At 37.6% G+C, this 23,777-nt stretch overlaps 2 protein-coding genes across 7 annotated transcripts; both read left to right on the top strand.

Annotated features, from left to right (window-relative positions):
* The first annotated feature begins 2,950 nt into the window (after positions 1 to 2,950).
* Positions 2,951 to 12,969, top strand: rnf14 (ring finger protein 14). Of its 5 annotated transcripts, none has more exons than XM_041801290.1 (10): positions 2,951 to 3,044; positions 3,579 to 3,737; positions 4,574 to 4,704; positions 4,880 to 5,060; positions 5,219 to 5,604; positions 5,687 to 5,915; positions 6,892 to 7,064; positions 7,369 to 7,499; positions 7,609 to 7,692; positions 12,847 to 12,969. In XM_041801290.1, exons 2-9 carry the CDS (start codon positions 3,587 to 3,589, stop codon positions 7,667 to 7,669), a joined length of 1,443 nt encoding a protein of 480 aa, XP_041657224.1. In that variant the 5' UTR covers positions 2,951 to 3,044; positions 3,579 to 3,586; the 3' UTR covers positions 7,670 to 7,692; positions 12,847 to 12,969. The 5 variants fall into 5 exon arrangements, with proteins under 5 accessions (XP_041657224.1, XP_041657223.1, XP_041657226.1 ...); XM_041801289.1 differs by having other exon boundaries at positions 7,609 to 7,703; positions 12,847 to 12,906; XM_041801292.1 differs by lacking the exon at positions 12,847 to 12,969 and adding an exon at positions 8,702 to 9,375.
* Positions 12,912 to 23,412, top strand: endou2 (endonuclease, polyU-specific 2). Of its 2 annotated transcripts, none has more exons than XM_041801294.1 (7): positions 12,912 to 13,047; positions 15,178 to 15,335; positions 15,493 to 15,598; positions 19,010 to 19,131; positions 20,878 to 20,990; positions 21,301 to 21,454; positions 23,024 to 23,412. In XM_041801294.1, exons 2-7 carry the CDS (start codon positions 15,234 to 15,236, stop codon positions 23,285 to 23,287), a joined length of 861 nt encoding a protein of 286 aa, XP_041657228.1. In that variant the 5' UTR covers positions 12,912 to 13,047; positions 15,178 to 15,233; the 3' UTR covers positions 23,288 to 23,412. The 2 variants fall into 2 exon arrangements, with proteins under 2 accessions (XP_041657228.1, XP_041657227.1); XM_041801293.1 differs by having other exon boundaries at positions 15,178 to 15,386.
* Positions 23,413 to 23,777: the final 365 nt, after the last annotated feature.

The following is a 23,777-nucleotide window of genomic DNA, read 5'->3' as shown; positions in this document are numbered from 1 at the left end:
ATTAAAGGCGCAGTGTGTAAAACTGAATATCAACATCTAGAAGTGGGTTCTAGATTGCATTTCTCTGCTGGAAGCTGTTGCAATTCGTTAAATTTAATGTGCATCTGTAATGTGAATACAATACAATACAATAACTTTATTTATCCTTTTTTTCCTTTTTTCCTCTATGTTACCATGGAAACATGTAAAAATCCAAGATGGCGGCATCCATGAAGGGGACCCTCCCTATGTATGAATTAAAAGTTTATTCTGAGTTGTTTTTCTCAAAATAGCTATTTTTGAATTTAGACGACTTATTTAGAGAGACCGTCTTAGAAATGTTTTGCTTTATTTTACCAAGTTTGTTCAGCTAAATGCTACTAGGCTAAATATTACGCACTGCACCTTTAAATTAGAAGCGTGAATGTTTGCATACTTCAAGAATATACAGAATTGCTTGCTAACCACTTCTCATGTAAACTTTAAGTAGATCACATCTAAACTCAAGGCCTCAAGTTACCATCGTCTCTGCTCTCGATCATCACAGCAAAATTATATAAACGGGAATAATTGGAAAAAGTGAAATGCGCTGTGGATACAACCATTGTTTTCATTACCAAGAAATTGTACTGTAGTTGCACACTTTGATGTCTTTTCCCATTAGCTTTCCTTGACTTCTGCTTTTATTTCTTATTATGAATACTAAAATTGATGATAAACATAGTCAAATAGGTTGTTGATTTTTATAGTCTTACCGTAACAACTGGCCCTTCAAGAAAACAAGTAATGCTGATGCAGCCCAGGTTGAAACTGGGTTTGACCTGAGGTACATGGTTCCAAATACATTTCCAGTGTTACTCAGAATTATTCAAACACTTTAGTTGCTACTCCTTTCCAAGATTAAAAAAGCATTTGAATTATACCATTAAATCTACCAAGGAACCATTTATGTTTAGTTTTTGTGAAATAGAAATACATTTATAATTCCAGAGATACCCCTTTGAATACACTCACCTCCAAAAGTATTGGAACGGTGGGCCCAATTCCTTTATTTTTGCTGTAGACTGAAAACATTTGGGTTTGACACAAAAAGATGAATATGAGGTAAAAGATCAACATTTCAGCTTTTATTTCCAGGTATTCACATCTGGATCAGATACACAACTTAGGATATATCTTTATTTGTAACAATGCACCACATTTTTAGGTGAGTGAAAATATTGGAATAGAGATACTTAAAATAGACTAAAGAGAATGAGACTAAATATTTAGCTGCAAATCCTTTGCTTACAATAACTGCATCAAGCCTGTGACCCACTGACATCACCAAACTTTTGTTTCCTTCTTTTTTGATGCTTTTCCAGGCTGTCACTGCAGCCTCTTTCGGTTGTTTGTTTTGGGGGATTACTCTCTTCAGTCTCCTCTATAGCAGGTAAAGTGCTCTATAGGGTTTAAGGGTTAATCCTGAGTCCTGAGATTGACTTGCCCAGTCTAAAATCTTTCACTTCTTACTCTTGATGAACTCCTTTGTTGTTTTGGCAGTGTGTTTTGAGTCATTATCTTGCTGCATGATGAAGGATCTCCCAATCAGTTTCTTTAAATTGGCAGACAAAATGTTTCTGCAGACTTCTGAGTTCATTTCTGCTATCATCATGTGTTACATCAACAATGAAGATTAGTGAGGCTGTCCCAGAAGAAGCCATGCAAGCCCAAACCATGACATTACCTCCACTGTGTTTCACAGATGAGCTTGTATGTTTGGGATCATGAGCAGATACTTTCTTTCTCCAAACTTTAGCCTTTCCATCACTTTAGTAAAGGTTCATCTTTGTCTCATCGGTCCATAAAACTTTGTCCCAGAATGCCTGTGTCTCATTTCTGTACTTTTTGGCAAATTCCAGCCTGGCCTTCCTGTTTTTGCTAATGAGTGGTTTGCATCTCCTGGTGTAGCCTCTGGGCTTTTGTTCGTTAAGTCTTCTGTGAACAGTAGATGGTGATACCTTCACTCCTGTCCTCTGGAGGTTATTGATGTCACTAACAGTTGTTTAAGGGTCTTTCTTTACTGCTCTCATAATGTTTCTGTCATCAGCTGCTGTTGTTTTTCTTGGTCTAACCATTCACAGTTGTTACTGAGTACACCACTGGTTTCTTGCTTCTTCAGGACTCCAGATGGTTGTACTGGCTATGGCCATTGTTTGTGAAATGGCTCTGATTGATTTTCCATCTTCTCAGCATCACAATCGCTTGTTTTTCATTAGACAGCTCTCTCGTTTTCATGTTGGTTACACCTCTAACTATAATGCTGTCTGCACAGGCAAAACCCAAATCTGAAACAGAGTGTAGACATTCAGCACTATTTATCCTGTGAACATTCAATGTAATAGGACACACCTGGGCAACTAAACACACCTGTCAGTCACATGTTCAACACTTTTGCTTACATGAAAAATGTGTGGATTCAAACAAAAGGTGCTATCTTCTAAGTTGTGCATCAGATCCAGCTGTACATACCTGGAAATAAAAATAAATATTGATCTCTTGTCTCATTTTCATCTTTTGATGTCAAACCCAAATGTTTTTAGTCTACAGCAAAAATAAAGGCATCCACCATTCCAATACTTTTGGAGGGGAGTGTAGTTATATTCAGGCCCAGTACTTAGTCAGGTTATTCTTCTGCTACTTTGTCTCTGTCTTCCTCTATCCCACCCCCAAACCTGTAAACCCAAACCAGCTTGTTCAACTTGAACAATAGTCTGGTTCTGCTCAGAGGAAGTTGTCTCTTGCTTCTGTTACTTGCCAGATGTTGCAAAGTGCTGTTAGGTGGTTTAGCGTTAGTCCAGACATGTTTCTTTTTACAAGAGTCTTGAGACCACATCTGTTATGGGCTAACTCTAAAGACTGATGTGAGTTTGTCACTTCAAATACAGTACATGTGCAGTAAATGTCCCAATATTAACCTGCAGTATGACGACCAGCCTGCAAGCGGAGCTGTAAGACCCACACTGCCCTCAGTCATGAACTAGTAGGTAATAGTGCAGGAGTCACTGGAGTTTTGGTCGGATAAGGTAAGAAAGACGCCATTCTACTTAACTGCGGTGTCACCATCAGCGTATTAGCTATTTTGCACTTTCCCTAACATGAACATTAAAAACGGCCGCAGAGAAAAGTTGTGGAAGAGTTCTGACTTTAGCCATTGCCACTGTTTACATCATCCAGCACTGCTAGCTTGCTAGCCTAAATACTTAAATGCTAGTCTTTGAATTCGGTTGCTTTACCGTACCTGCGTAAATTTTACCTGTCTATCCATGTCAATAACAACAGCCACCTTTATTTAAAAGAGTTTCACCTTATACCATACACCTCTAGTCTGGAGAAAGTTTCTTCTTGGTCTGTAGCATTAGCGTGCTAACAGTTGAGCTAGCATGTTAGCTGGACTTTAGCTCTGGTGGACTGACGTTATGTCACAACAAAGCCGCGTTAGCTGTGTGTAATGACAGTCTCTGTAGTCTATGTAGTGGTATCCATTTGCCACTACAGCAATTAATATTTGTAAAGATTTCAATAATATGATCCTTTGTCACGTTTCATGGTTTTTGCAGGAATGTAAATGTCTGAGGACAAGGAAGCCCAGGAGGATGAGCTGCTTGCTTTAGCAAGTATTTATGATGAAGAAGAGTTTCACCGGGCAGAGACAGCACAGGGGGGAGAGATACAATTCCTCCTGGAGCTCCCCCCTGATTTCAAAGTGGTTGTCAGAGGTATGTCTGCTTTAGTATGCTTTCTTTACTGTTATCTTCTACTGGATACGAGAGGATAAAGAGGTTCTCAAGATGGTTTTCAACTGGTGGCTCAAGACCCAAACTGGAAAAGTGGGTTGTTTATCCTTTTTCAGCAGGTTTGCGGATTTGTGCTCGGGAATAAGAAAGTTTGAGGCAAAAAGTAGATGTTGTGCAGCTATTTTTAGGGAGAAATGGTACAGTAGCTAATGCTTTTTGCTATTCACCATTTAAAGTCCCGATAAAGTGATTTTAAAATCTGTATTTTATGATTGTTGTATGACAGGCCAGTGTGTTATAAACCACCAGGCCAAATGTCAGCAATAAATAACAGATTTAAGTAAATGAAATTAAGCTTCAAAATCATGATAAAGGAGGCATTAATATCTGCTCTAGGAGGCTGCGGGCATGTTAGTTGTATGTGCCAAAGCCACACCCACGCACCAGAAAGATGACCCTCTCAGATTTTTAATACAGGTACTACCTGTCTGCTATGCTGCTATGTTAAAACATTTTTTAAGCCACCAGAGAAACATTTAGCCTACATTTATGTCATAACTGGCAAACAGATTAGAGGTAAAAAGTTATCACTTTAAGCATACATAATGTTTTACTTTCTGACTCATGTTAAGTTATATTTCTTTCCTTTTTATGAGACGTCTATGTAGTGAGGTTGCTGCTGAATACACTCAATTTCCTGATGTTGCTTGTCAAAATAAAAGTCTTCAATGAAGATTTTTGTCATGTATATTTCTGTTATTTTTTGTGAATGTCACTTTCTTCAAGAATTTGATTTATTGCTATGCATTATTTTACAGGAGAAAAGGAACTGGAATATGACATTAGCTTCTTACCCCCTTTGATACTCAACTTTGAGCTTCCTGAAGACTATCCATCTAAATCTGCCCCCATCTTTACCCTTAGCTCTAAATGGATGACCAGAGCACAGGTAAGACTGTTTGGCTAATAAAATTCTGCAGTAAGTTGCATTAAAAACTCTGATGTGCTGAATGTTAGCAAAAATTAGAGATGATAGATAACTGGATGGCTTTTGCTTTATGTCATTTTTAACTTTTCAATAAGTTTTGTGAAGTACTTCGCCTTTTTTTTTCTCACCCCCTCAGATGAGTGCTCTGTGTAGACGCCTCGATGAACTGTGGGAGGAAAGCCAGGGCTGTGTGATTCTTTTCACATGGATCCAGCTTCTCAAAGAAGAAGCTCTGGACTTTTTGGGAATTCAATCACCTCTGGAGGTCATCAAAGGAGGAAGTAAGGCAGGTGGTGAGCGCAGGAAAAATGACACAGGTAAAGTGTATGTTTGTTAGTAACATTAAAAACAAAAAACATACAAACAAACAAACAACCTATAATGTAGCTGAAGTGTCTTTAAGGAGCAAACTTCTTGATTGTAATAGGAACACTTCTGGAATAATTTTATGTAATTAATCTATGATTTTGTTCAGCGGTGGCACAGTGTGGGAGTCTCTCTGAAAGCTCAGAGGAAAGTAAAAGAGAAATGAAGAAGAAGAAGTCTGAGCAGCAGACGTCTTCATCTTCTCAGTTGGACTCACGGGCCGTCCTGTTGATGGATCCTCGTGCCGACCTCCTACCTCAGCTCCTAGATTTTGACGAGGCGCAGCGCCAAAGGGTGTTCGATGGCAAAGTGTTCTGCTGTGGGATCTGCTTTGTTGAGAAGCTGGGCTCCAACTGCCTCTGCTTTAAGGACTGTCAGCATGTTTACTGCAAGGCCTGCATTACTGAGTACTTCCAGATCCAAATACGGGACGGCAACGTTCAGTGCCTTAACTGCCCTGAGCCCAAGTGTACCTCCTTAGCCACACAGTTGCAGGTGAGGAGGCTCTTAAGTAAAAGTATGTCCATGTTTGTGCTGAATATTTTATTTTACTAAATCAGTTGTTCTCATCCTTCAGGTGAAGCAGCTGGTGGATGAGGAGCTGTTTGCCCGTTATGACCGCTTGCTGCTTCAATCCAGTCTGGACCTCATGGCTGACGTAGTCTACTGTCCCCGCCAGTCTTGTGGCACTGCTGTCATGGTGGAGCCAGACACAACCATGGGCATTTGCTCAGCCTGCCAGTATGCTTTTTGCACACTGTGCAAGCTGGGCTATCATGGTCTCTCCAACTGTAAAATTACTGCAGGTAATTTCACTGAAGCCAACAGTCATTTTGTTTCACAGGATAAAAAACTCAAAACAGCAAATGTTAAATTTTGTGGCATCTTACAGCATCTAAGTATTCACCCCCTTGGCCAAAACATACAAAAAAACTCTTGTCAAAATGAAATCAGATCTCTACAAAGTAATGCCAATTAGTGCAGTATTTGTGCAGTCATTTATTTTACCATACATATTTTTTAATTGACATTACTTGGCAGAAATCTGTTTTCACTTTGACATTAAAGAGTTTCTTTGTAATTTTTTTGTTAAAAAATCCAAATTATATTGTCCATGATTAATTTATAAAATCAAAAGGGTAAAACATCCAAGGGGTTGAATACTTTTTATAGGCACTGTATATTGATGTGTATGAATGTTGGTCTCATATGAATGCCTAGTTTTACATTAGCTTGGAGTATATCTGTGCTTGAACTGAGTTAGAAAAATACTGCTGTTTCTCACATTACAGTAAGCAAAGGACCATTGCTCTAGCTGATGTGGTTCTGACATCTTTGTGGGTTTTTTTTTTTTTAATAATTCATAAAAATGTTTAAAATTGAATGTCAGCAGGTGTGTCAATTGACTCAGGTTGTCACGTTTAAAAAACAAATGCTCTGCGGACAGATTACCTCTAAAGCAATGCCTTCGAGAGCTGTGGTAGGCAATAATTTAATGAACTTATTTGCAGAATTTTATACAAATTGAAAATGTGCACTTTGAATATATTTTTTAATGATTTAACATGCTGTATTTTAAAAATGGTCAGTTGAAACTGTAAAGTTGTGATGTTTGAATATTTAAAGACCCAAAGATCATTTTATTATTCGTTGTCATGAATTATGTTGCTTTATGCTCTGCAATGATGGTTAAAGATGGTTTAATTTTTTTATTTTCTATCAGTCTGTACCATGTCTCCCCTGCTCTTAGCTGCTACTGTCCCTGTGTATGTCTGGTGTCAGATGACTTGCGTAACCTCAGAGACGAGTATGTGACAGCCTCAGATGAGGGGAAAAAGTTCATGGAGCAACGATTTGGCAAGAGAGTGATCCAGAAAGCAGTGGAAGAGTCTTTTAGCCGAGACTGGCTGAATGAGAACTGCAAATCCTGCCCTCGCTGCGGAACCAATATACAGGTGAGGCTCCCCCTGCTGGTAACAGTGCAAAGGAACAGACTATAACCTTTCTACTCTCAGTTGTTGGGATAAAAGTAAAAGTATTGTAATTCCTAATGTTAAATTTGTAATGTGGAAAGCTTTTAACTGTTCAGAAAAGATTCTGGTTTACATCTCTAGCATTTACTCTCTACTGTAGTATTTATATTCTAATCTTAATTTCTCCTCAAGAGTCCTATGTCTTGTCCCAAGTTTTTTTAGTCACTAATACTGAACTCTGTAACTGAATCTTCTTTCGCTCACACAGTTGTCTGTGTCTCTGTAGAAAGCAGATGGCTGCAACAAGATGACCTGTACCTCCTGCAGACAATACTTCTGTTGGCTTTGTCTGGGTCAGCTCAGCAAAGTCAACCCTTACAGTCACTATAACAACCCAAGTTCACCATGTTACAGCCAGTGAGTGATGTATTTCTTGTCTTTTGTTCGATGCCTCAGCCATTGAGCTACTGACTCTTACTTTCCTCTTCAAACGCATTGGTGTAATATGTTTTCCTGCCTCTTGCAGACTTTTCCAGGGTGTGGATATTGATGAAGAAGAGGCCTTCTGGAGCGATGAGGAGGACTGACACCAGTGCAAAGCCTCACAGCTGTATGCTCCATGTGAATGCACTTTATCTCACATCACTCACCATCACCCATTGTACGCACTACATCTGCACAGCTGTGCCATGTCAGCCATGTACCAATGCTAATATACAGAATATAGAATGGTATCTGATACAAAACCTAAAAAGGTATCATGTGTTTTTCTAATCAGGCAGAGATGTCAAGCAAAGGAGAAACAATGGTGGTAGTTTTAAAAATCACATTGATACATGCTTATTTTAGCCCCTTCAATTATTAAAATAAGCAATTAGCAACATCTTCACTAATATTACTTTATCTTACAGCCTTAGCAAACATAACCATTTGTCAGTGTTCAACAGCACTAATGGGGAGGCATTAGTTTTTAGTTTATGGTAATATTAGCAAAGAAGTGGCTGACTGCTACATTAGCGGTTGCCTGATTGCAGGTAATTATTGATCAAATATTCCCTTGAAATCTGGCCCAGTGTCTACCCTCGATTTTCACTATCCACAAATGTATAGCCACTGAGTTAAAACAAATGACAAGTCTTTGTCATATTTCCTTCATCTATACAACTCACCACCTGAAAAGCAGCACGACAGAGAAGCAGCAACATCTCTGACTTTGAATGTGTTGTCAGAGGAAAATAGTGAAATGCACAATTAGCTTCTGATTAATTTTGACATCTTAATGAGTTAGAAGATAACAACCCCTGGTTATGCTCAGTTTGGTTCGAGTCAAGGTGTTTGCTTACAATAAGCTACTTAAAGGAGGAATTTGGATTGTTGTTTTACCCATCTTTGTCATACCAATTATCCTCACTGAGCTACTTAGAATCTAGCCTATGAATTGTTCTATTCACATGTCAGAATTAAGGCACAGATACCTTAAACAAACTCAAGTGTGAATATTTAAGTCTATTTTTATAACCTTACAAAGGATTGTGAGTGGGTGAAAAAGTAAAGGATCAGTTAAAGAGCAGGATTTGTTACTCAGCTCTGGTTTAACTGACTTTTTGTTTTCGTTTTAGGCTGGGCCCTGTATGGAGTTATAATGAGTTGATTCATAGAAAAGTTGCTTGTCAATCCATATGCTAAAAGCCAGGTGACTGAGAGGAGGAATTGTAACAAAGAAAGGCACTGCTTCACATATTCGTGACAGTAGATCCTCTGATGTGGTAACAGGGACTGTGATCATGGTGTGTGTGAGAGAATACTAGAAAGTCAATTAGGGAACTTTGAGTGAGAAAGGAAATCCTCACTTGTTAAATAGCCAAAGGACTGGAATCATTCAAAACCTGCTCTGTACAACTTGTATTCTTCTGTTGCCAAACATTGGTGTCAAAGAGAAGGCGGAGAATCCTGACAATGTCTAGACATACAGAATATTTTTTATAATGTTAATTTATTTAAGTTTCTTGTTGTTTAAACATTTGATCATTAATAGGACAATCTGACACAAGCAGTTCCGTTCAACAAGTTATGCTAACAGATTTTTTCCTTACAGATTCAAAAGTGCAAGCTATTTTCAGATTTTTTTCCCAGTGTAGATGCTTAAAAATGTTATCAGGGTTCAGCTAGTGCATGGATTCATTTTTCCTGTAATGCAAAGTCACTGTTAATGCAGAATCATTTGAAATCAGGTCCTACAGAACCCCTTTTCAGTTAATTCATCATACTGTTCTAAATAAATGTTCCAACTTCACATTTTGTCTATTTATTTCATCTAGGACTTGTAATGGCTAACACTGCACACCTGCCCTCCTTGTTGTTGTGAAGATCCAATACATTTTACTTACAGACAGAACAAAATTATTATGAAATTGTTATGAAAATGTCAGTTTTTCCCAAGTATTTCCAAAATGCTGTTAAACAGAGCAAGTTATTATTACACAGCTTTTCTAAACATTCTGGTTTTATTATGGATGCTTATTTTGTTGCTCTCTTGTTTTACTCTGGACACAGAAACAAAATAAATTCACAAAAACTACCAAAAACAACTAAATTATTAGCCCCCCCGATGCTTTTAGTTAGTTGTGTCTCCTTCTTGCTGGATAACAGCCTGCAGTCGTTTGATATAGTTTTTAACAAGTCTCAGACTCGTCTCCTGAGGAATCCCAGCCCATTCTTCTTTGACCAATCTCTCGCACTCCTCCAGATTTGATGATCTTCTAGCATGGACCTTAGTCTTCTGTTCAACCTACAGATTTTCAATGGGATTCAAGGGCTTTGTGCAGGCCAGTCAATAACTTTCACATTGGGCGGTAGTTCTTCACCAGGAGTGATGCATGTCTTAAGTCGTTTTGGAAGACAAATTCCAGACCCTGTTTTGCTGTAGAATGCTTGAGGTTTTCCTTTAAAAATCTTCACAATTCCTTCCATCTTTATGAGATTCCCAGTTCCTGATGCACTTCTTGGGGTTATACACCTCTCTCTTCTTTCTCCAAACATAAGCAATATCTCTGGACAAAGAACTCTAGTCTCATCTCACCAAAGGACATGCCTTGAGTGTACATAATCTTGGTCCTCAATTTCTCGGTCCATTCCTGTGCAGGGCACTGATGATCATCTTCTTTGAGACTACAATCCCTGACTTGGCTAAGTCATTCTCAAGTGTCTCTGCAGTTGTTCTGGGGTCTTTAGAAACATCTCTCACTAGTTTTCTTTCCAGTCTTTGAAATTGTTCTCCTTCCTCTGCCAGTTTTGTTCTGTACTGTGTGGCTCTCTTAGAATTTCATGGTGATACTCAAATTCTTGACACTTGGAAACGCAGTGATAACTTATCCTTCTCCAGCTTTGTGAGCATCAACAATTCTTTTTCCCAAGTCTAAACTGACTGCTTTGTTTTTTGCCATGATGCTTTCTCTAGTGACAGCTCAAACCCTTAGTGAAGTTTTTATACTGTGTGTAAATTTGAAGATATACCTCAGTATTATCTTGACTTTACAAGCTTTGAGCACTACAAAGTTAAAGCGCATCATTGCACAACAGTGATTTGTGCTATGGCTCAACAAAAAGGTCAGTTCTAAAGGGGGCTTATGATTTTGACCCTGGTAGTTTTTGTTTTTTTGTGAAATAATTTTGTTTCTTTGTGTGAAAAGAAGAATAATGTAAGCATCCAAAATGAAATAAGGATGTTTGGAAAAGCTATGTTAAAAATTATTTGCTCTGTTTAACAACACTTGGGAAATACTTTTAAAAATGGTAGTTTTCATTGGGGAATAATAATCATGTCCTCACACAGTCTGCCCACAGTGCTGATGCTCAGCTACACAGCATGTTTAACGTATTTCTAAATGGAGAACGGTACAAAATATTTCTGTTCCTTAGAAAGACATATCTGCTCTTTCATCTGCTGTCTGACAAAAAATAAAGAAAAACAGAGTAGGGCATTTGTGCAGCTGTAGTATGAAACTAGAGCTACTGCCTGGTAGTTGTACTGTTTGCCTCAACAAGGTATACAATTACCAGACGGTGAAAGCCTGGTGGTGGACAGGGGTGGTTTCTATAGCAATATGACTTGAATTATAAGCATGGGATAAACATGGCAATCAGTGACCTTGACCTTTGACCCATGACCTCCAGAATCAAATCATCAAAGTGTTCTTGAGATACCACATTCACAAGAATAGCCCAGATGGCTCCAGCCTCAGCCAGTGCCTTCATGACATAAAACCCTGAGACACAGTCGTCTTGGTTAATTAAAGCCGTTGATGTTAATGATGCTTTTTAATTTTTTTTAAATTTTATTACGCTCACTGCATCAAAAAATGGGAAGGAAATGCTAAATATGATGCAAGGTGATTGTTCATAATCTGACATCCTCAAAAGTCAGTACATGCATAAAGTTATTGGATGTTATTTTGAGCAGTGTGTGCAACAGGTAATGTTAGTGAACAAGTAAGTTGGCTTTTAACTGCAGGACAGTTGCATGTTTAATCTCACAGGAGTTATCAGTATAAAAGTTGAAACAAAAACTTCACCTCACAAAGGAAGAGTTTCTGCAAAATTCAGTTTGATCTTTACCAGGTTGGCATATCTATTGAATAAAGCTTCAGGTGAGACGATGCTGTTAGGACAGAAACAGTGCACCAGAGGATAATCTAATGGTGGCTATGGTTTTTTCTCTTGATGCACTTTTTAGATATGTTATCAGTGAAACAGAGGGACTACATCTCTTGAAAGAAAAATAGATGACACAGTGACTTCAACTGGATAATTATTTGCGTGGAAAACTCCAACCAATAGTGCTGTCAGGATAACAATATTGATGACTTGGATATGATGCTAGTAAAATCAAGCATAATCAATGCCTGCTTCAGTACCAACAGAGCAAAAGCCAAAGGTCCTAAATGCTGAGTATAGAGACTTATTTTGTTTCACAAACAAAAATGTAGAGTTACTCAAGCACACTGTCTAGAATGCACAAAGTGTTGCCATCAATCTGACCAACTGTGGAGCAAAAGTCTCTAACGCTCTAGTACTTTTGGATATGATTTATCATTAAAGTAGATTCTATCAACAATTTTTAATACTTTGCCATCAAATGTCTCAATCTCTCTTACTAAAAATGGCCTTTTGTTAAGAAAATCAGAGATTTTTGCTTTTTTGAAACTAAATTATTTACTATGTATCTTTAATTTGTGTCCAATCACTTGAATTTTGCTGAAGCAGACTAAATTACCAACGTTGAGGTTTTTCTTTAAATTTTCAGTGTAACAGTCATGGAATAGGATGGATTTTTGACAGTAATGGTAAAGTCCTAAAAAAAACAGCATTAGCATTTTTTAATGAAATTAAAAAGTAGGCCTGGTTGAGTAATACAAGTTTATCTTACCTTGTGCTTTATTCAGAATCATCACAAACATCATTTTCCTGCTCATTTATCTAGAGTTTTTCTTGGTTTTGACCAAATGGTAATTAAAAAAACCCGCACTGTAGTGTTTAAGTAAGTCCGAGCCTTTACATCATCTTCTTACCTGAAACATGACCCATATTTACCCTTTAATCCAGAGGTTATGCTGTGACAGAGACAGAAACAATGAAACACTAAAGAAACAAAGAGCCCACGTTGTAGCCTGAGATTGAAAAGGAACGACAACATGGTGTAATCCCTTTGGCTAGAGTTGCTGACAGGGGATAACCCTTTAAAATGGCCCCTCTCTCCCCCCTGCAGCCCCTGCCGGTCTTTCTCCACACACCGACTGTCTGACTGCCTGATCTGTTACTATGACCGTAAAGACACCTGCTCTCACAAACACAGGGAACCATCACCAGCAGCACCTGATCAACACTGAGGAGCTTCTATAACCTTAAAATCACTCACTGGTTTCTCCTCACTGAAGCATAGAGGCAAGAAAAGACTCAGAGGATAAAGGTCAGTGGATTTTATTGTAAGGCTAATTGAACGTGGCCTGTTGTGGCTCAGACTGTGATGATGAAGTCACCTGGGTCATTGTCATTGATATGTGATGATCTGTCAGCCATGTTTTAAGTCAAATAGTTAAACTCAGCCTGGCTGTGAAAGCTTTTTTAACAGTGTGACTGAAACAGGCCCGCATTGACTTCATATCACACATTTGTGAATGAGTGCTTTGAAGTTGTCAAAGCTAAAGCTTCACATTGAGGTTTTATTAACATGGACATTGTAAATTTGCAAAGAATGCTTCTTGTGTGTCATAACACTTCACAGGTTTTACATTTAGTTTCATAAACTTGAACTGTTTTTAGACTACTAATATATTGAATTTACTTGATTATTTTTCTTTTATTTGGATGAATTAACACCTTGTATGATCGACTCTTCAATAGCTATGCACTGATTGACAGTTTATTGTGCAATTCTGCTCTGATTAAAGAATCTAAAACCAAAACTGAATTACTTTTTGACATTTAAGTATAGCTTTCAGTTTATCCCATTCATATTATTCTCATACAGTAGAAACAGGTGGCTATAAAAATTAAAGCCATCCTTTGGAAGAGACAATGAATGAATGAATGAATGAATGACTGAATGAATGGCCCTCTCATGCAGACAGCTATGCCTTTCTCTCATGTACTTTCAAGACTTCAGAGATAAAGAATTTAAAAAAATCCAATTATAAAGAATACCAGCCTGTGAAAGTTTTGGATGTCTTTTTTTTCAATAAACTACGAGAAGTATCAATGAAACTTGAACTGCGTCATACCAGAAATGTTATCATAAACACAGGTTGAGAAATCAAACTACCTTTTTTTTTAAAAATAGGCTTTAGAGCAGTTGTCACCAACCTTTTATGCCTAAAGATCTACTATGAAGTTAACCAAGAATGCGAGATTTACCCACACAAATTTGTGAAGAAAAAAAAATCAAGGTTTTAATGTATGTGCTGGTAGAAATGTGAGATTTTCTGCAATGCCTTGAAACATTTTTGTTAATTATAAAACTTTACATTTTAAAATGTATGCCTCCTAATGTTGTGTTTTTCCAATGAGGATCCAGGGGGTCTCCTTGGTTTGCTAGAGGGATGATGCTAGTCAATAAACTCTACATTTGTCATTCTGATGTATTTATATATTTTTTTCAGTTGTATATATAGAGAGTGCTGGCTGTTAAAATGTGTGTGTCCTTTTATACGTCAATCTTACAGTTCCAGAGACCGTTCATGAAATGAATTGTTGAGAGAAAAAAGGTTTAAAAGTACATCAAATATTTCATTTTTTTAGTACAGAGATTATTATACAGCACTTTACAAAAACCTCAATGAACTGGCAAGAACATTAATCATTGGAAAGCTTTTTGGAGAAAATATGCATAAGAAATACTATTATTGTAATGTTCAAGGAATTTTAAGGAATTTTGAAAGACGGAACCCAACAGAGAGAGTCCCAAGCAAATTTGGAAAACCCTGGTGATATTTTTTTAAACCAGACACTATTTTAGGGTGGAAATAATTAATGCATTTTCACAGTCTGACTTGCTTGTCTTACTGAAAACTAAATGGGTGGAGGATTCCTGGAGTAGGGCCGAGTGCACATTTAGAGAACTTCCTGAAATTAGACGATGGTAGAGACAAACCAAGTAAGCCTTAGAATTAAAATAATCATTTATATTGTTCTCTAGAGCTGTGTTGTATGACATGAATAACCGTATAGTTGTATGAATATGTACATTACACTAAAAATGTGAACAATTCACTTTGCCTCACCTCTTTCCTCCTGTGTACCTTTTGAATTTGCCATCCTGCCAGTACATATAACAAAAGTACCCCTTCTTATATGTGCCATTATTCATTCTAAGTTTAAGGTGACAATAAATTGAGTCAACTTTGGGTATAAAGTCCTTTTTAAGCACTCTGAAGAGAGATACTTGTATCGCTGAAATTTTAAAACCATTTCCCAGCCTCCTCATTCACTAGCATCTTGTGGCGTCAATGATTAAATCTTGTCAAGTTGTTGTTTATTTCACAACTTAGCTGACCATATTGTTACTGGTGTTACAATTCATAAAGTCTTTAATTCCTTTTAGCTATAAAGCCATCAACCGATCCACTGGGGGACCAAGAACACAAGCGAGGGGGCATCATGATTGAGAGTGACAGAGAGCTGTCGGCCATGGTGCAAGAGCTTTGGGACAACGACATCAACAGACTCAAACCTGGGAAAGACTACAGGATCTCTCTGCAGGTGCACAATACACACAATACAAGATCCTCCCCATCTACGGAAGATCATTTGGTAACTCATACTCTCAGTTTTGTGGAGCATCTTGGAGCCACTTGTAGCACCTGCAAATATGAAGTCTAACTCAATAGTTTTGAATGGTTCTCTCCTTTTGCTGCAGGGCAAAGCTGGAGACAGCTTGGCCATCAACGATAACAATGACGGAGCAGGATATCCTCTGTTTACATATGTTGATGAGAACATTTTCAAGAAGGAGACTTTTTTAGGTGAGTGCATAAGGCTAATACTTCTTTTGTCAAATTGAAGCTGCAAATACCCCATGTGTTGTGTTTATTTCCTCTTGATGTTGCTGATTTTCTTGAAGTTACTGCTTCTTATACAACTGCAACTGTCACAAAGCGTTTGATTTGTCATGATCTCTTCACACATATCCCCTGTCAGTGTAAAGCCTTTTCATCTACTGATAATCTCCTTATGACGAACAGTGGCATGTTGCATAAGCACAGAGCACGCTGAGTTCACTGCACTGTGGAGAGAAAGATGCTCCCTCCACTATCGGCCTCCTCTCCCTCTGCTAAATAACAGCTGAAGCTTCCCTCCAGCAATTTTCATCTAGTGCTGTTTTTACTGAATCATGGTTTATAGCTTGTGAGAGAAATCATACCCTCACACAGAGTTGCACAGAGAACTTAGGTTATGTAATAGTTTGTATTCAGAGTTCACCCTGAGGCTGCTTTTCCATTGAAAAATGGAGGATTCATCCCCCTTTGCTATGTTTGAAGTTTGTTTGGCCTTTAGCAGCCTGTTTCCCTGTCCATAATCAAGTTCACTGAAATATTAGAGATATTTAATGTTGAAGTATCAAAGAAATCACATACATTTCTAAACTTCTGTACTTAAGGATTTGTTTTCAGCTTATCTAAGTTATCTTCCTCTTTTAAAGGCACAGTGTGTAATTTATAGCCGACTGGCATTTGGCAGGACAAACTTGGAAAGAAATAGAACTTAAGATTTGTAAGTAGGCCTATTGAAATTAGTGTTTGTCTTTATACATAGGGAGAGTACCCTCCATGGACTCTGCCATCTTGAATTTTTGCAGCTTGCTTGCTTCTGCAGTACCAAATAACATACACATTTCTTTTTTTTAATTCTACGGCATTTCTCTCAAATCCTGACTGTTAGCTGTCACTAATATTCCCAGTTCTACACACTGTATCTTTCATTAAGCAAGGAAGACCTAATCAAGATTGAGGTCTTATTATAGGTGTGCTCTGAAGTAATGCAAGTACAACTGAAGAGATTTAACAAGTATAAACACAGCAAAACAGTTACAAATACATTGTTTTTTAAGATTTATTTGGGGGACTTTTAAATATTTTATCATAGAGACAGTACAGGGGATAGATTTGGACATGGGAGTGAGAGAGAGAGAGAGAGAGAGTGGGGAATGGCAGGTGGGAAAGGAGCAACATGCCAGATTTTAAGCCAGGCCGCCCACTCTGTGGACTAGAGCCTCTTTAAACAAAGTGCATGGATATGACCATGAGGCCACCAGCTCCCCAATGGACACATTTCTAACCTCATATTCAAACTTGTAAACACATGTCCTTTTTAATATTACCAATTTCATGAAAAAAATATGCTATTTAGGGGCTTTTATGCCTTTCTCATAGATAAAAGACAGTGGATAGAGTCGGAAACTGGGGAGAGACAGTAGGGAATGGCATGTGGGGAAGCAGGCACAGGCCAGAATTGAACTCTAAGGACTGGAGTCTCTGTAATCAGGGCATGTGGACGTAACAACTAGACAACTGGCACCCGGTATTACTAAGAGAACCTAGCTGCAAAAATCAGATGTCCATAAATGCATGGACAGTTGGACATTCATAAATGTACAGTGCTTAACAAATTTATTAGACCACCCTAACCCTAACCAAAGTAAGGTTTATGCCACAGTTGCCCTAAATTAACAGCGTTGGTAATTACCAAAATCATTTTTTATGTTTCTGTAATGGTTAATACACCAAAATGTAGAAGCATTTTGACCAAAATGATATTTTTAATGCTAAAATATAATTATTATTGTTATCCATGAATTTTCAAATTTACGGATTTACAAAAAATACAAAAAATTTACAAAAAATAGTAAAGCACATTAATATTTCTTGACTAATATGTCAAATTATAGTTATTTACTTGCATTCCTGAAAAGAACAATGAGTTTTAGTGGCTGAATGTTATGCTTGATTCATTTCTGACCTCTCAGAGAAGCCCAGTAAGCCGGCTCAAATTTGGGCGAATTCAGTTTGAAATCCCTCATTCCTGTTCAAAATGGTAAAACGTGGAAGGCTCACTGAAAATGAAAGAGTCCACATTAAAGCACTTCTTAATGCTGGATGGTCTTTGAGACAAATACGACAGGTGGTCTAATAAATTTGTTAAGCACTGTATGTACACTGCCTGTTATTTTTTCTTTTTTTTTAAATTGAGGTTTTTTTTTCATTTAAACTGAACTCCATAAGGTGTATGTACTATACAGTCATCCAGTCATTATTTTTGTGGATAAATTTCACATTTTGAGAAAGAAATTATTTTCAAAAGTGCTGATGTATTCTGGCCTCAGAATACGTCCATATATATATGTGGACATAGAGTTCTCCAAAATGCTTTGCATGTGGCCCTTTTCCACCAGAAACACAGGCTGGAATATGGCAGCAATTTTAAAACAGCCTTTCTCTATCATGAAAATGAAATAAAATGAAACGTTGGTTTACTGTTTAGTATTTTCTCTTTATGGAGTTTAGCTTTCAATGAAAGGGTGCTTCAATTAAAAAAAAGATTGCAGGCAATTGATGCTGGTGGAGCACAATGCCCCTGTAAGATGGCTCAGTGCCATTGAAAGAGAAATTAAATTAAATTAAAAAGTTAGTAAATAAAAAACAGACACATATGTCTAAGGGGGCATGAGTTTGTGGATGTCTAAGGTCCACAGCCAGGTGCCTCTCCATATTTCCACAAAACAGCTGCAATAACTTTAATTTAGGAGTTCAGACACTAAATGCCATATAAAACTAGAGAGGACAGCTTAGTGGTGGTCATTGAAAGGCATCCCCCTTAATTAGTGCAGCAGTAGTAAAGCATTATTTTTTAGTTTTTTGAGTTAGGTTTTGAGATCTGGTTGTCTGGCTTGAAATGCTTGTAACAGGAAAGTAATAAAGAAGGTTTTTATAAAAGAATTCCCTGTAAATAAACAGCGCTGCTTTCTACAACAAGGGCTCGTCCTACAGAGTGATGCAGGTCACAATGCATGACAAGTCTGGGAAACATCAGAGCTGTGATATATGCCGTCCAGTAACATGTGTAGAGTGTGCATCCATGTGCGCAATCTTCAATCATGATCACTCAATCCACACACCATCTAGTTTAAATGTTTAGGTGGGACTTTTTCTTAATAATTAACCCATTTCAGTCTTTATTTTTCATTTCCAAATGAAAATATGTGACCTAAAGACAGATCCTGATCTGGCCGGATACTGTGAACTCTTTTAAGTGTCTGTATTATTATGTGTCTTGAGACTAGACAGCACTTATACGTTTTCTACATCTTGAAAAATCAAGCATTGCCCTCAGCATAACCGAATCCCCTTTGTAAATAGTCTTTGTTTTTATTTCTGCAGCTTTTATCTCCCTGTTGGATAACTATGAGAGTGACACTGGTGAGCCAGAAATTGTAACCCCTGAGGAGGTGGCCGAGAACTACAAGTTCCTGGACTCAATCATACAGACCCCCACAATGAAGGTACCTGCCTTTTAACTTTTCCAACCAAACTCTCATCTCATGAAGGACCAATTCAAATAAAGTGCCAATGAATGGAGGAGGAAGTTGTTTAATTTTTTCAATATTATATTTTTGAAGTATTCGTACTGAATAACTGAAACAAGTCTCATAATATTTACCAGAAAAATATTGCTTTTTTGCATCATGTTCTTTATCCTGCGTTTTAGTTAAAGCTCCCATGAGGAACTTCTATGTGTCAATTTTGGTGCCCCCTTTGGAGAAAGCAGTGCTTCTAATTTCTTTGCTGATCTATCCTGTGCATGTTTTCATAGGGTTACTTAAAACCTCCTGATGTCTTTTGATTTGTGTAAAGGGGACACACCATCAACAGGAAAACACTTTTTTGTATTTTTTGCACGGAAATTCATGTATAGAATATCTACCATCCCACCCAATGGAACGTAAGGCAACCCAGTCCTTTCTTCATGGTACACCTTTGTCTGAAAACACAAACAACCCATACAGCTTATTATGACATCACATAAGTTCATTACAGTAGTACCTGCCCCTTACCTGGTATCACCACCCACAGCCATGGAAGCACTCAGCTATACTCATGTGGGTGGGGTTAGATGGTTTGGTATTGTCTGGTATGGTATGGTAGCGTCTGCTCTGGTCAGGTCTTACCTGTACATGACATTACATTACGCCGTTACTTGATGTTACGATACCGTACTGTATGTTATGGTCTAGTATGGTATGGTATGGTATGGTCTAGTATAGTATGGTCTAGTATGGTATGGTATGGTATAGTCTAGTATGGTATGGTATGGTCTAGTATGGTATGGTATGGTATGGTCTAGTATAGTATGGTCTAGTATGGTATGGTATGGTATAGTCTAGTATGGTATGGTATGGTCTAGTATGGTATGGTATGGTATGGTATAGTCTAGTATGGTATGGTCTAGTATGGTATGGTCTAGTATGGTATGGTATAGTCTAGAATGTATGGTATGGTATGGTCTGGTATGGTATGGTATAGTCTAGTATGGTCTGGTATGGTCTAGTATGGTCTAGTATGGTACGGTACAGTATGGTATGGTCTATTATGGTATGGTATGGTCTAGTATGGTATAGTATGGTATGGTATGGTATGGTCTAGTATGTATGGTATGGTATGGTATAGTCTAGTACGGTATGGTATGGTATGGTATGGTATAGTATGGTATGGTATGGTATGGTCTAGTATAGTATGGTATGGTATGATATAGTCTAGTATGGTCTAGTATGGTACGGTACGGTATGGTGTGGTCTATTATGTGGTATGGTATGGTCTAGTATGGTATAGTATGGTATGGTATGGTATGGTCTAGTATGGTATGGTAGGGTATGGTAGGTGTTGTCTAGCATGGTTTGGTATGGTATTGCATGGTATGATCAGTCATTTGAGACCGTCCCAATTTTTGATAATGGAATGTAAATAAATGTGCACCGTGCTGTACCAAACTGAACCAGACTGTTTGGTGGAAATTACCTATTTGTTATGGTCTGGTATTGTGAAATTATAGACACTCGACTATTTCACAGAATAAGTAATCACTTTGGACCTCTTTTTGGTGCTAAAGGGAGCCAGTAAGTCAAAAGTTTGAATTTTTTAGGGACAACAAATGTCTTTACAAATATTTGTTACTATAACAACCTTGTATGACCCTTGTTTCTTCAAATGTCAATGACAACATTTTAAAGACGTTTCTTGTTTATTTACAGATAGCCCATAAATACCTGGTAGAGAAGCACCTCTCTCCAGAAGATAAGACACAATTCAAGGAGCAGCTGTACAGGATCTGGTTTGAGCTTTATGCAAGGAGAGGATCCAGCAGGTGGGTGGACTCTGGCACAGCTCTGAAATTCCACTTCACCAGTGGAATCTGGCACTTTGATGGGAATCGTCCCACTCTAGTGTACCACACGGAGTCTGTATCACTGTGAAAAGAATATATTCAACTTGAAATGCAGCTACAAAACTGTTATTTTGTCCTGACAGCAACATTCAGTTGAGTCTGAATATTTTCACCTGTGGTGGTGTTGTTTGTTTTAGTTTCTTTATTTTAGATTAGATTCTGATACACAACATAAACCTGATAGCAGATGTTTGAGAGGTCCAAGATTTTCCTTACTGTCTCTCACCAGGCCAGACTCCTCAGGGTTTGAACACGTGTTTGTTGGAGAGACAAGAGGAAGGCGGACGGTCATTGGCTTTCACAACTGGATCCAGCTCTACCTACAAGAAAAGCTGGGACACATCGACTATAAAGGCTACAGTGTCAATGCAAATTCACCTCAGGTATGATGTCTTTGTTTTAACCAAAACATACAAAATGATGACAAGAAGGTGATTTTGGTACTGCTGCTTCTATATTACAGTATACATGCAATATGGAATAGACATTTAAATATTTTAAGAAGGGATATCACCTTTTTGACATGGAAAATACTTCTGTTTAAATTTAGTTTTTTCAAGACAGTATCATGTTAAATCTTGTAGACTAAACACAAACAACCACCTCCTATAATAACTTTATCACACATTCATAACCACATACTTTGAATATTTCTCATCCCAAGTTTGCCTGCACTCCTCATGGTCTTGTTCTTATCATCATTCTTGCACATAGATGAGAACTTCATACCCTGCTAAGTTTCCATTTCTTCTTTGTCCTTCATATCCAAACATTTGCAGATTTCTTGGTGGACAGTTGAACTAATTACTGAGTTAATCTGCCTGTTTTCAGTAGATTACTTCATGCTCAATGCCTGCATGGCACACTGAAATATCTGAGGCTAACTTTAAATAAGCTAAAGAAAAGGCAATATCACATGTATACACATTTTTAAAATTGTGTCTCTACAAGGTGAAGCTTCTTTAGTAAGGTTTGTATGTGTGTTTCTTGTAGGATTTCACATAGTTCTATTTTGGTTAATTCATAAACAGGAGTCTAATTCATTCTGAAGCATTGCATCGTTTCGTATTATGCTGGACAATTTCCACTTATTACGCACACGCCCACGGCAATAATCAGCATATATTAATAAGGTTATAGATTCTGAGCAAAAATTTCTAATGGAAAATAAGAAATAGCTAAATGTATTGACTCAAACTATGAGATAAGAGATGAGATTTCCTGTCTCTCTTCAACTCTCTCACCAAAATAAAGGCAAAAGCCCAAAACTGTTTTTGGTCTGTGGAAGGACACCAGAGTACCAGGACAGAACCTATGCATGCAGAGGGAGAACATACAAACTCCACACAGACAGGCCCTGTCTGGCCTTGATTTAAGTCAGGAACCTTCTTGCTGTGAGGCAATAGCATTGTGTCCCCTGTGCCACAGTGCAGACGGAAAAAAAAAAAAAAAAAAAAAAAAAAAAATATATATATATATATATATATATATATATATATATATATTTCAAAGAATTTTACAAGTTTGTTAACATTATGACATAATTATTCAATGTTATGAGTAAGTACATTATGGTTATTAAATTAGTAAAATTTCTGAAATGTTAAAAAAAGCCTATGACATAAAATATAAAAAACTCTAGAGAGTACGGTTAAATTAGTATAACATTAAAGTCAAATGTATTAAATTTTCTCTACATGTTATAGTCAATGTAACCAGTACAGAATGTACTGGGATGCTGACTTTTCTGTCAAGGTTTAATTTGCTGTCATACTTTCACCTCTTGGACCTGATAATAATCTGTACAGTCTCCCATTTTTCCACATTTCTTCCTTTTCTTTTTTTAAGAAGTAGAAACCCTCTTAAAAATCACACTACTTGTTTCTTAGTCTTTGACCTGGCTTTTTCTGCTTCTTCATCACTTATCAATTCGTTTTCTTCTCTCACTGCAGCCAGATGAGAACAAACACATCCTGGCACTGCAGTTCAGCTGGAAGAATGGTATAAAGCCCAAGGGCAGCATCTTCATCGGTGTCAGTCCTGAGTTTGAGTTCGCCCTCTACACCCTCTGTTTCCTGACCTCGCCCAACGAGCGTGTCAAAGTCCAGTTCAGTTTCTACGACGTTGAGATCGTTTGCCACCACTACAACCAGAAGCACATAGGCACCACTTACCCTGTGCTTCTTAAGTACCAGAACACTGAGAAACTTGACTAGGAATTAATTTAAGGATTAACTTCTCTAACCCTTGAGCTCACACAAAAAGTGTCACAGGTATTGTTGTTGTCTTTTTATTTTATATAAAGATACAATAAAGCCTTACAAGACCTAGCTTCACTTGTTTTTTACACTATGATGCCAATTCTTAGAGTGAGTTTGAGAATAAAAGTGTTAGGCTACATCGATTATTTATTTACTGTTTTATTGTTGACTTTCAAGATTCCCTTAAAATCATGTGGTCAAATAATTTAATTCAGGTGTTGATAGTTAAAATAAATGCTAAAGAGAAGGTTAAACATGTTTAATCTGAACAAAATCTCAGTTTAAATATCTTCTCTTCATACTAATTCAAATAATCTGTCTAATATTCTGTGCACCCATTTATTCCTTCATATTGTTTGGTGGGAAACAAGGCTTTTTGCATTCAACCACATAAACTGCATTGTGCCCTTGATGCCTTCTTTTTGTGGTTGTTTCAAGGCTATCT

Source organism: Cheilinus undulatus, linkage group 12 (genome assembly GCF_018320785.1).
Source record: "Cheilinus undulatus linkage group 12, ASM1832078v1, whole genome shotgun sequence".
In the NCBI taxonomy this organism is placed as follows: domain Eukaryota; kingdom Metazoa; phylum Chordata; class Actinopteri; order Labriformes; family Labridae; genus Cheilinus; species Cheilinus undulatus.
This window is presented reverse-complemented; position numbering and strand designations above follow the sequence as displayed.